The 11,674-nt window shown below is 48.5% G+C and overlaps 4 protein-coding genes across 4 annotated transcripts in view; 3 read left to right on the top strand and 1 right to left on the bottom strand.

The window, feature by feature from the left end:
- Window positions 1-2,841, top strand: part of LOC128276642 (uncharacterized) — a 4,881-nt gene extending 2,040 nt beyond the window's left edge. Inside the window, exon 4 of the mRNA XM_053015103.1 lies at window positions 2,811-2,841. Coding sequence (XP_052871063.1) covers window positions 2,811-2,841 — 31 coding nt within the window. The remainder of the gene's footprint in view (window positions 1-2,810) is intronic.
- Window positions 2,842-3,067: 226 nt separating this feature from the next.
- LOC128275345 (60S ribosomal protein L11) lies at window positions 3,068-4,451 on the top strand. Its single transcript, XM_053013821.1, has 4 exons — window positions 3,068-3,129; window positions 3,222-3,233; window positions 3,383-3,821; window positions 4,235-4,451. Exons 2-4 carry the CDS (start codon window positions 3,231-3,233, stop codon window positions 4,363-4,365), a joined length of 573 nt encoding a protein of 190 aa, XP_052869781.1. The 5' UTR covers window positions 3,068-3,129; window positions 3,222-3,230; the 3' UTR covers window positions 4,366-4,451.
- A 370-nt stretch (window positions 4,452-4,821) lies between these two features.
- On the bottom strand, window positions 4,822-6,502 carry LOC128269014 (26S proteasome regulatory subunit 7). The gene is made up of 4 exons (XM_053006346.1): window positions 6,339-6,502; window positions 6,233-6,270; window positions 5,856-6,169; window positions 4,822-5,785 (listed from the first exon to the last, which is right to left on the bottom strand). Exons 1-4 carry the CDS (start codon window positions 6,409-6,411, stop codon window positions 4,906-4,908), a joined length of 1,305 nt encoding a protein of 434 aa, XP_052862306.1. The 5' UTR covers window positions 6,412-6,502; the 3' UTR covers window positions 4,822-4,905.
- A 459-nt stretch (window positions 6,503-6,961) lies between these two features.
- LOC128277712 (papilin-like) lies at window positions 6,962-10,651 on the top strand. The gene is made up of 7 exons (XM_053016214.1): window positions 6,962-7,621; window positions 7,811-7,914; window positions 7,977-8,096; window positions 8,168-9,199; window positions 9,269-9,309; window positions 9,374-9,571; window positions 9,651-10,651. The coding sequence occupies exons 1-7, from the start codon at window positions 7,537-7,539 to the stop codon at window positions 10,204-10,206; spliced, it is 2,136 nt and encodes a 711-aa protein (XP_052872174.1). The 5' UTR covers window positions 6,962-7,536; the 3' UTR covers window positions 10,207-10,651.
- The last annotated feature ends 1,023 nt before the right edge of the window (window positions 10,652-11,674 follow it).

Raw genomic sequence — 11,674 nt, 5'->3', positions numbered from 1 at the left:
ATCCGCTGGAAACAGCTGATTAGTACTTAATTTTGCATTCGCAATTCATACAGCACCCAGAAGGCGCACCCCGTAATTTGGTAAACATTGTGGCGCCATGCGGTATCCGTGGTACTTTTGTTGTGAAGACTGGTCGTGATAAGCCAAAAAGTGGGTGGGCGCGCGTGCCCAAGAAAGTGGTGACGGGTTCCTTTTTTTGCAAGAAGTTTGCGTCTCAGATAACCTCTTATCAGTGGCCTGTTTGTGGATGCCAAATTATTTAAAGTACTGTATTGTGTTGCCCATCATTTTTGATTGCCCTAGAGCAGTGTCGAAAATTGAATAATCTAGAGTTCGCAAGAACGCACCCCGACGCTGCGAGATGACGTCAGTTCAGAAATTGAGTAGAAAAAAGTTAATACTCGGGCCGTAGGATTGACTTAAAAGAATCTTTATCAGTAACTGGTGATAGTGCTTGAAGAACCATCCCCGAACGCGCGATTTGCTGGTGCCATTTGGTGGGTCACTTTGTTCGCAGCTGGCAATGAACTTTACAATGACGCATCGGTGGCCCTTTAAGTATCCGGTCCTATCTTATGCTATATCTACTACACGATAAATCGACTACAATGGAATGCGATTAGTGTATCGTTAGATATCACCCAGGGAACAGGCTGATAATGGAGCAATTGAAGGGGGTTAGCGACGGAAGCGGTGACTATGGTGCCGTTTTGCACTAAACCCAGCGTAAATATTCGATAAAAAATTGTAAACAAATAACGACTGATGCAACTAATTATTTATAGCGATTTTTGTCAAGAATGATTTGAGTGCAGATAATGGAAGTCACTTGCTCTATTTTTTTAAATTGTTCAGGCCTCGAATCTTCCTTGTTATCGATACGTTTTATTAACCAGAAGCCTTTCTCGCGGCGTACCAGAATGAAGCCATTGAAAGTCAGAGTCTTCGGAAGGCAGAGGATTTGAATTCCAGTAATCGGAACCCATTTTTCCATTACGCAGGGCCCTTTTGTGGACGTTAGCATTAATTCTGTGTGGCATGAAGTGCGTTTGTTTCAATAATGAGCTTCACTCATAGCCCCTCGTTAAGCACCAACGAATCTGAATTTGAACGTAATTAATTCTACAATTAGCATGCACTAGAGGGAACTGGATCACGTGCACGCTTTCCGGTGAGTTTGCACACGCTGTTGTTTGATTTGCAACAACTATAAAATAAAGTTCCCTTTCACAAGTGGCGCGGGTTTTGCCAAACGATCAACAAAGTCAAGAAAACTGGGGAATTTCAAACAAACTAGAGATTGCATCACTTGGGGCGGATTGGTGGGGATTGACAGCGTGTAACCCTTTGGCGACACACAAAAAGTGCGTATTCGCACGCGACGGCGGTCACGGTCAAGTGGTAAACAAATATTGATAAAAATAACAATGATTGACGGCGAGCGAGCGAACACGCGAATTTCCTCGTGTACAAAACACGTTTCATTCACTTTCTCGAACGTGGCACACTGTTGGCCGACATTTCGGCCACATCGCACCGGTTTTCTTATTTCGCAAAATCATGCTGATTATTCGCACACTGATTGTTGGTCTTGCATCATTCGCAACGCACTTGATCGTACGCACCTGTTTGGCTGGGCCATCGTGGGGATCGACGGAAACGAGATTGTCTGGTGGTTGAGGAAAATAGAGATCACGGGGGAACTGAGGCGGAGGAACGCGTGTTGAGAAGCCGGAGGGTAGTGGAGTCGACCGATCAGCCGCGGTTTACGAGAATAAACAAACTGCAGCCGATTCTCGGTGTCCTGCTCCCTTTATTCGCCAACATCACCAACCGGGGTACGTCGCACACACGCGCGTACACCGCGAGTTGCGTATCGCGGATCGCCAGCGAGATCGCACTATGGGGAAAAGGCGGTCATAAGTCAACATACAAACTGAGGGTTTTAGTTATATTAGCCTAAAATAGTTAAGTTATCTATAACAAATCCGATTGTTTAGCCTTCCATGTTGCGCAGATTCCGAGAAATCATTTGTCAAAGTCGAAAAAGTGATAAAAATGGCTCTTTAAAACCTACTTTTATCAGCTACTTTAACGCGATCGTTCTGCAACGGTAATATACCTATATTATACATCATTCGGAAGGTAATGAATCCTTCTTTCATATAATCATAACAAGAAATAATCAAACGTTTACGTTTCGCATTGCTGGTACATTTTTATCGAGAACTTGTATAAAAAACTAGGAAAAATACAGTTTTTCAAATTTGGTAATGCAGAAAATTTTTGTCGGGTTTTGACGCAACTAAACTAGGCATTACAATCAAAGTTTAAGTAATTTTAAACTATTTCCAGTGTGTTTTGCTTACATATACTTTCCAACTCAACCGCTAGGCTTATTTTAAGAAAACAATTCGTGATGGATAAGGAGGCGCCTGGTCTCTGGTTGCAGAATATTTACGCATTTGCAGGGCATTACCCGTTGAAACATTTTTGTGCAATACAGATTGCATAATCTAGGCGTTTGGATTGTGCATTAAAAGATTTTAGTGTCATTCAAATTGCATAGCTCAGGCGTTTAAAAACCTTAAAATAACGAAAAAAAGCTAATTTAATGTACTTGAACACGTGCTAAAAAGTTGAATTTCAACAAAACACATGCAAAGAAAACAAAAACGTTGGAAAAAGTCTTCCAAAAAACAAATATGTCCGCCTTTCCCATACAAATTCCCTACTGTGGATCATTGCGCTATCATCGAGTGGTATTTTAACCATTTTTGTAAACGAATTTCGACCACTGTTCGTTGCAGATATTTTTTGCCATTGGTACAAATTGGTTAGTTTATGGCCTATTGCTTTACGATAATTCGGGCAAAATGAACTCATAAAATTATAGTCAATTTCATTTTCTGTGGGGTCATTTTCGTTCTCGCTGTCCTAAGATTTCAGCACAGCCCTACCATAGTTTGAAGTACTGAACTGGGGTGTTCTAAACTTGCACGCTTCTGAGCTGTCTCGTTAAGCGGAAATGAGGTTTCGGTCAGTGGTTTGACAGCTCTTTTTCCGGTGACATTTGTTGTTTAGTGGACGCGTTTTCTACGGTCTGCGACGAATTTCCCTCTAATTTAGGTATTAATTTAAGTACAAACTACCTCGCACCGGTGTACGAAGAAGGTTAAACGTCTAGCGATACTGAATCGGTTGCTTTTTTCTCGTTTCAGGTTGCAAAAATGGTAAGTTTCGCAAGCCGGATGGGACGAGCGCACCGGAGAATGAACACAGCGCAATCACACAATCTGTCAGAAGGAAGGCCTTCGCATTCAACCCGGTTTCGATGTCTCAATATTTTATGCTTCTTTTCGTGATTTTCGGTGAACGGTAGGCACCTCAAGATGCTGCTCCGGCGAAACCCGCGTCCGGTAAGGACAAGTCGAAAAACATCATGCGTGACTTGCGCATCCGCAAGCTCTGCCTGAACATTTGTGTCGGTGAGTCCGGCGATAGGCTGACACGTGCGGCCAAGGTGCTCGAGCAGCTGACAAACCAGACGCCCGTCTACTCGAAGGCCCGCTACACGGTGCGTTCGTTCGGTATTCGTCGTAACGAAAAGATCGCTGTGCACTGCACCGTTCGGGGTGCCAAGGCGGAAGAGATTCTCGAGCGTGGACTGAAGGTGCGCGAGTACGAGCTGCGTCGGGACAACTTCTCGCAGACGGGCAACTTTGGCTTCGGTATCCAGGAGCACATCGATCTCGGCATCAAGTACGATCCGTCGATCGGTATCTACGGTCTGGATTTCTACGTCGTGCTCGGTCGCCCCGGTAAGTGATCGCTCGTTACGTTCGTGAAGCACACGACAATACGGAAGAAGTTCAACGATCGAGTGCTTGTTGTCCTAGTTGCCTTCGGTAAACAATGTTAGTTGTCAGTGGCAACGAGTCGAGTTTCGTGCGGCGCTGTGATTGTGTTCTGTTTCTGAACTCTCGCAAAGTAGGCCGTTTGCACAATAATTAAACGTTTCTCTATTTATCTCTGGAGAAGCGTTCAGTCCTGTGCGGAAAGTAAACCACAACCGATTCGCGGAATTGTCTCAAGCTTAACCTTGTGGAGCTTGAAACGACATTCCCTTTAGAATAATGTGCAGTCGGTACATGTTTTGAAACGTAAAATCGATCGATGTAGTTATCGGTTGGGTGAACTTGATTCTAATGCGTCGGGGATTGCTTTGTTACAGGATACAACGTTGCCCAGCGACGACGTAAGACTGGTAAGATCGGTTTCATTCACCGTCTCACCAAGGAGGACGCGATGAAGTGGTTCCAGCAGAAGTACGACGGTATCATCCTGAACAGCAAGGCCAAGTAAAGCCCTCAGCATCATACGGAATGATTGTGCCGATTCGTGTAAGCGTTAAGGAAGAGTCGCGTATGTCACAAAATACCGAAAAGAGGAGCGAGTGCCCTTTCAGAAGAGGGCGCGTAATGTTGTGAGAAGAATAAACGCATTTTCACCGTAAAACCACTGCCGTGAAGTGTGTTGGTGGAAAACAGCTGTATAAAAAACTAAATTGAGGGTCTGGTAGTGCTTAGGCTAATTACATCCGAATTACGGTGAGAATGTTTCGTGCTTACTAGATTATGAAACATTTTGATTTTTGTTCATTTCAAAATGAACTAGGAGATCGAATAACCGATTCCGTATCCGTATTTGCTCAAATGAGCTGAAAGCTGGAAAAATCTGGCCAGTTCGGTGATCCACAGTTGATCCCGATCGAGGCTTCGATAAACAAAAAACACAAATTTTAAGTTTTCCTACGTCCGCAAACAAGGACAAGGACCTTTTTGTTTTATTCTCAAATGTGGGGAAATTAAGAATACGCGCAATGCTGCATCACTCGTACGCTCTCTAATTGTAAGTCATATATCTAGGGGTGGCGCTGAACTTGGCGTAGCTCTTGATGACCTTGTTGACCGCCTCGAGGAAGTCCTTCTCGGTTGCCACCTTACGCCGAGCCCGGATCGCAAACATACCGGCCTCGGTGCACACGGATCGAATTTCCGCTCCGGTAGAGTTTGGACACAGACGGGCCAGCAGCTCGAAACGGATGTCTCGTTCGACCGACATCGAGCGGGCGTGGATTTTAAAGATGTGCGTCCGTCCCTCCAGATCCGGCAACCCAAACTCTACCTTACGATCCAACCGTCCCGGACGCATCAGGGCCGGATCGAGCGTATCCGGTCGATTCGTGGCCATCAGCACCTTAATGTTACCGCGCGGATCGAAGCCGTCGAGCTGATTGATCAGTTCCAGCATCGTACGTTGCACCTCGTTGTCACCACCGGCTCCGTCGTCGAATCGGGCCCCTCCAATGGCGTCGATTTCGTCGAAGAAAATCAAACACGCTTTCTTCGAGCGCGCCATCTCGAACAGTTCGCGTACCATACGCGCTCCCTCTCCGACGTACTTTTGCACCAGCTCCGAGCCGATTACACGAATGAAGCACGCATCGGTACGGTTGGCCACCGCACGGGCACACAGTGTTTTGCCGGTTCCGGGAGGACCGAACAGCAGCACACCCTTCGGTGGCTCAATACCGAGGTTGACAAACTTTTCCGGATGCAGCAGAGGCGTTTCGACGACTTCGCGCAGTTTCTCGATCTGCTCCTTGCACCCACCGACATCACTGTACGTCACGTCCGGTTTCTCCTCTACCTGCATCATCGTAACGGTCGGATCGATCTTTGGCGGCAGTGGGATGTGAATTTGGTACTTGTTACGATCCACACTACGGTGCGATACGGAAAAGGTGAAACGTAAGTATTTGAAGTTGTTTTGCCGCCGTCGGAAACACCTACCCGACTCGCATGCCCTCTTCGATATCGGTCGGTGCCACGGAATCCGCTAGATCGACCACAAACTTGGCGAACTGCTTCACGTTGATAATGTACTTCGGATCGTCCGAGTCCGCGTTGATGATCTTTGTGCAGCGTGCCACCTGCAGGGGTTGCTCGTTCTGCAGGATTTGCTTATCCGACGCCAAATCCCACAGTGCCGGCGGTGCCAGTCCCGTGTCGCTCTCCTTGATGCCCGTTAGTTCGTTCACCTGCTTCATGGCCTTCTGGATGTCTTCGTCGATCTGCTTAATCGACTTGTGGTACTGCCCTTGGCCCTGTGAGAATAGTCGACGTTATGCCATTGCTTCTTTTCACCGGAAAATGCGTCAAATACTTACATAGGTTTTCAGCAGTTCAATATCGACCTCATCGAGTGCTGGAAAAGCGAGAGAACCGATTGATGCTTTGCGCGACCAGCAATCGTGGAGCAGCGTCTGATCTTACCTTCTATTTCGGGCTCCACCTCCTTGTTATCGCCCTTCGTCTTGCGCATATCATCGCCCAGATGGTCCGGCATTTTGGGCTATTGGTTCGCGGACTTCAGAAAGTGCAGAGCACGCAGAATTTAACACTTTAGCAGCGGACACGAATTGTTTGTTGGTCGAACAATGAATTCGCCAAATTTCTACTCGCAATGACAAGCAAATCGGTGACAGCAGCATCAGTTGGCGTCACGGTTGCTAGATGCAAGGCCGTCGGCTGGTCTTTGGAAGAGTTATTTTATTGAGCGGTGAGTGAAACAGCATTAATTACATGATGTTCGATAACTTAACTGAGTTATTGAACAAAGTCTGCCCCGGGATTAAATCGGATCGCCTTTTCCGAAAAACTTAACGACCAATCCGACGCAAGCCTGTGCGCATCGTGGGCCCGTTAACTTCTGACAGCGGCAACTGTCAGGAGTCAGTTGAGTCCTTCGTGATTGACATCGTAGAAAACGCACGAAAATAATTTTTTCTCTTCTGCACTCGGCGCTTAGCAAATTATTATTGTAAATTATAATTAGCAAACGATCAAACAACAGTACGCAACAAAAACGAAACAATAGCACGCGAGAAAACGAACAACGGCTCTGTTACTAACCAGGGAAAGAGCGAATGCAGCACAGCCAGCTTTGCTTCGCTTACGGACGGACGGAAGGAAAAGATGTTCTAGAGAAAACAAAGTGAACCATTCGCGTGTCCAATTGCTACCTTCCGGAGTGTAGGTCCCGTTGGCCGTCTCCGATTCGTGGCGTGGTTGTGCTACCAATCTATGGCAAGACAGAGTTTCGTCCGTCTGGTCTGCGAACGTGTGCACAGATGATCGTCATGATCGGGCATTTGGTGCAAAGGCTGTAGACAGCGGCGGGGGACTTGTTTTTGTTGCTCGTTTTGCAATGTGCCACAAGGCAGCATAATAACGATTTTCCACCGTCGTCGGGACTGCGTTGGACTGCAGAAACTAACGCACAGGTGGTGGTGGCGGTGGTGGTTCGAAGCGTAGTGCAGTGGGTGCAGAGTGGCGTGCTAGCATCTTCCAATGTGGCCAGCGAACGAACGAGACACGGTGGGTAAATCGTCGAACAAACGTCGAATGCACGGCCAGCATCATCGGATGCAGCAGCAGCCTCTCGGTCTCAGGACCTCCGGAAGACAGCAACATGCGAAGCATTCTCCCGAGTGTGTACTTCTCCACGGGCTTTCTGCATGCGTGCAGTGCCATTCCGATCCCGCACCGATACTCAGGTGAGAGCCCTAGCAACAACGCGCTGCGAACTGCAAGTGTCACTTTGATCTCGGGCGGGATCATTGCAAGCGCCAACGCGATCGCAGTTGGCGATCGATCACCGTCGAGAAGCCGCCGCATTACATAAGGTGGCGTTCAGGCGATGAATCCTTTCAAATGGTCCCGAATTCCTTCCGGTTCTTCTGCAGGTCAACATGATGTAATGATCATCGGGCTGCTGACCTGCCTCGGGATCGGTTCCTTTATGCTGGGTGTTTGTATTTTTTGTAAAAAGAAAAGTGGCAAATTCAAGGTAGGTCAACGAAAGCTCCATTTTGCCACTACGATCCAGCCATCTGTCTGTTTGTTTTGCAGAAATTCAAAGATGGGGACATCATACAGGAGGTGATTTCAACTGAGTACCCCATTCTGAAGGCGTTGAACGCGCTGGACTCATCCGTGCCGTGTGCGGTCATCCCTTCGAGCCCGAATAATGTGTGTACCCCCTCCGTCCGTTGGTGTTTCTGGCACCTTTTCTCATTCGGCCGCTTCTGATCCTTTTGCAGCTGTCCACCGACAACCTTCTGGATAAGATCGAAACCTATCAGATCGAGGTAGATCATCGTCACGATTCGTACTGTACGCGCCGCAGTGACCCACTGAGGTCCACGTACGATGAGTTCGATCCGAACGATGAGCCGGACGATGAGCGCATGGAAGCGTCGTCCGCCGTGATGGCCACGATTGAACCACCGCTCGGTTGCGAGGAACCGTTGCGATTTTCGGACGTTTTTGACGATTCGACGGGACACGAAAAGTGTGCACTTTCGGTCGGTCCCGTTGCTCCGCTGCAGGCATCGTCGGGCGAGGAAGACGACGAATGTCCCGCGGCCGTCCGTTCGGATGCGGAAGACGAAGACGAACGGCGGCCGCTCGTGAGCGATGAGAGTATCGATGAGGCCGCGGCGACAACGACCGCAACGACCACGATTACCGTTACGGCCACGACGATGGCACAGTCGGCCGATGCTATCAGTATTGAGGAAGCGCTCCGTGCCTTGGACATAGCGATCGAGGGCGAAGAGGACGAGGACGACGACGACGACGACGTAGAGGAGCACGAAGAAGGTCAATCGACACCGTTGCGCGATGTGAGCGGAGCCGATTGTTCGTCTCCCTCGCTCTACTCTGAGCCCTCTCCGGTCGGATCACCGGACCATGGCGGCACACTGCACCAGGATGTTGAGCGACGCGCCACCGAGCTAGTGGACGATGTACTGTACCAGTGTCAGTATCTGCTGCAGATGATGGACACTCACGGTAGCAACTTGTCTCCGCTGGAAGCGGACGAATTCTCGCCCCACGGCTCGCAGGGAAACGTCTTCGATGGTTGGGGCACGGGTCTGGAGCTGGGTGAATGTGTCAGCTTTAGAAACGCTGACGAGGATGGTGACGACGACGACGACGACTGGTGGAAGGAAACGATGGAAGCGGAGGGAGAAGGTAGCTGGAATCGTACGGGCAACGATCCGTTCCAAAATGACGGCACTTTCGATCTACTCCGACAGCAGCTAACCCAACTGCTTCCCCAGGCCAATGTAAGCCAATGTCCCGCACAGGGGGCGAAGGAACATTTGGTTTCATTTACCATCCGTTTCTGTTTTCAGGATTTTTCCGGTGGCGCCAGCAAACTGAATGCCGACGATTTGTGAGTATTCCTTGCGGCGGGGGCATTTATGAACCCGGAATTGACCGTCTGTCCTCTTCTCCAGAACGACCGTTAGCCCGAAAGCGACCGACAATGGAAGCGAGGGATCAAATGGATTATCGTCCGTTGAGGAAAACGAAATCATCATCAACTACAACCGATCGCTGTCGCCGATTCTCGAGGAAAACGAAGACGAATGTAGTCTGCCCGGTTCGACCAGTGTGGCGCATTGTTCGAACTTGGTCGAAAGTACGATCGTAAGGTGAGGATGCGGTCATTGTCTGATTAGCTGCCGAATCGAATTTTCTACGGTACACGTTTGCTTCCGTTCCGCTTTCCAGCACCGAAGGACCGGTGGTATGCGAAGCAACCGAGTCCGTGCCTGCCCTCGCCCGGCGCAGCTCTTTGACGGCCTCCAACGATACGCTCTTCAACCTTGAGGACGTCCTCGAGGACCGTTGCCTGACGCCGCTCGATGATTCGGGCTTTCCATCCATCGGTACCGGAAGTCATCACAGTCTGTCACCGCGCTCCGTCCTGCTGGAAACGGCGAGCCTGGCCAACTCCGGGCTGGACAAACTGTACACCTTCTCATCGCGACTTTTGCCAACGGCACCCGTCACGTCGTCGGTCTCATCGTTGCCGACAGCCAGCAGCGACGATCATCACCTCTTCGGGCACCTTCATCATCACGTGCTGCTGTCATCGCTTTGCTTGCAAGATCTGGACACCGGTGACATGATGGAGTCTCCATCGCCACCACCACCACCGCCGCCCCTGCCGGTGTCCCTGGTCGCGGGTGGATCCGTCGGCGGCAGCCCTAGTGGAGCGGCGGGCGGTGGGCCAGGTCTTTTGATCGCTGAAAACAAGCAAGAAACGCTTCCCTCATCGGCCTAATCGGCCACAATCGGCCTCACCGGTTAATGGCGATGTTCCGGGCGGTATTATTTTTCCCCTTTTCTCTCTCTCCCTCTCACTTTATTTAATTCGTTTTTTAGATCTGAGGTTATATTATGATGCGCTGCGCTTCGGTTCCCTTCTCACACGGAACGATCGCGGGCGAAACTCCTACGAATCATTTCACAACGAAAAGTGTGTGTGTGTGCAAGTTTAGCTCGTTTACCGTAGAGTACTCTGTAACAGTGTGTGTCGTTTCGTGTAGCTGAGGCTGCACTTTTCTGTATCGGTGTGGCAACCGTTAGTGGATGTTTAATGATGGTCTCCCGCTTGCGATCGCTACTCATCGCATCACAATCCCATACACATCACATACATCACACACACAACACACACACTTTCCGGATCTCTGATCTCCAGCGGAAAGCGGTTTCCAATTAATAAAACCCTCACAAAGCGGGTTAAGAAGCGTGGCGGTGGATGGTGGATAGCCCAGGTGTACTTTTGAGAACGTTACGGCGAACGGATCGGTTGTTTAATTATGTTTTTAAGCACGTTACAAGTGAACGGATCCGTCGTTGGTGGACACCCTCTCAGTCTGGGTGTGTCCTATCCTAAGTTTAAATTCGGTTACTTACCCCAAAACTCTAGTGTCAATTCTATTCGTACAACTGAAGGCGCCACAGCTTCGGTACGGTGCTCGCGGAGGTGGGAAGGAAGCGAACCATCCACAGATTTCTTCATTCGTTACTCATTCTCACCATCCCATATCGGTTTCTTCCCTTCTCCGCTCGCTCGGCGCACCGCGGGCACCGCGAAAAGCGATCACTTAAAAGAAGGAATTGGAAGACGACTGTACCGTGCTATTTTTCTGTGAAGTTAATTTTCTATTTTCTTTCCCATGGTTTTTTGTCCTCATTCACCTTTTCTATTGTTGATGTACGAAAACTGGATAGCTAATGGAAACGGTCCAATCTATTAAAGAAATGTACTAACTAATAATATAATGGATAAAAAAGGCAACCTTTCTTTTTCCGACGTTGAGGAGAGAAACTTGCTTGTAAGAAAATAGAAAATGTGACAAAATAGATCGCCTAAGATTTGTAAACTATTAAAACTATTGATGAACGAACAATGCCTTCCCTATTTTATATACTGCGGATAGTGTATTGAGAAATTGTATTTATCCTTATAGTTTGTAAGCAATTGAACGATAAGTTTATCTATTCTTTTCCATTTCTATTTATTATCGCATTGTTTGCATAAATTAAATTACAATCTGTTTAATCGTTAATCTACTTTTCACCAAAAATTTCGATTCAACCATTGTCTCCTTTTTCTGTCTTCCTTTTCGGTTCGGCTTTTATCCTCTTTGTTGTTCCTCCGGCTGTTTTCGGGTGCGAATGGTGGGGGTTAAAAGCGGGGAAAAACGCACGTGCGAGAGCCGAAGCGACCAAAACAAAGCGCG

Source organism: Anopheles cruzii, chromosome 2 (genome assembly GCF_943734635.1).
Source record: "Anopheles cruzii chromosome 2, idAnoCruzAS_RS32_06, whole genome shotgun sequence".
Classification (NCBI taxonomy): Eukaryota; Metazoa; Arthropoda; class Insecta; order Diptera; family Culicidae; genus Anopheles; species Anopheles cruzii.
The sequence above is the reverse complement of the archived record's forward strand: the minus strand, read 5'-3'. Positions and strand labels throughout refer to the sequence as shown.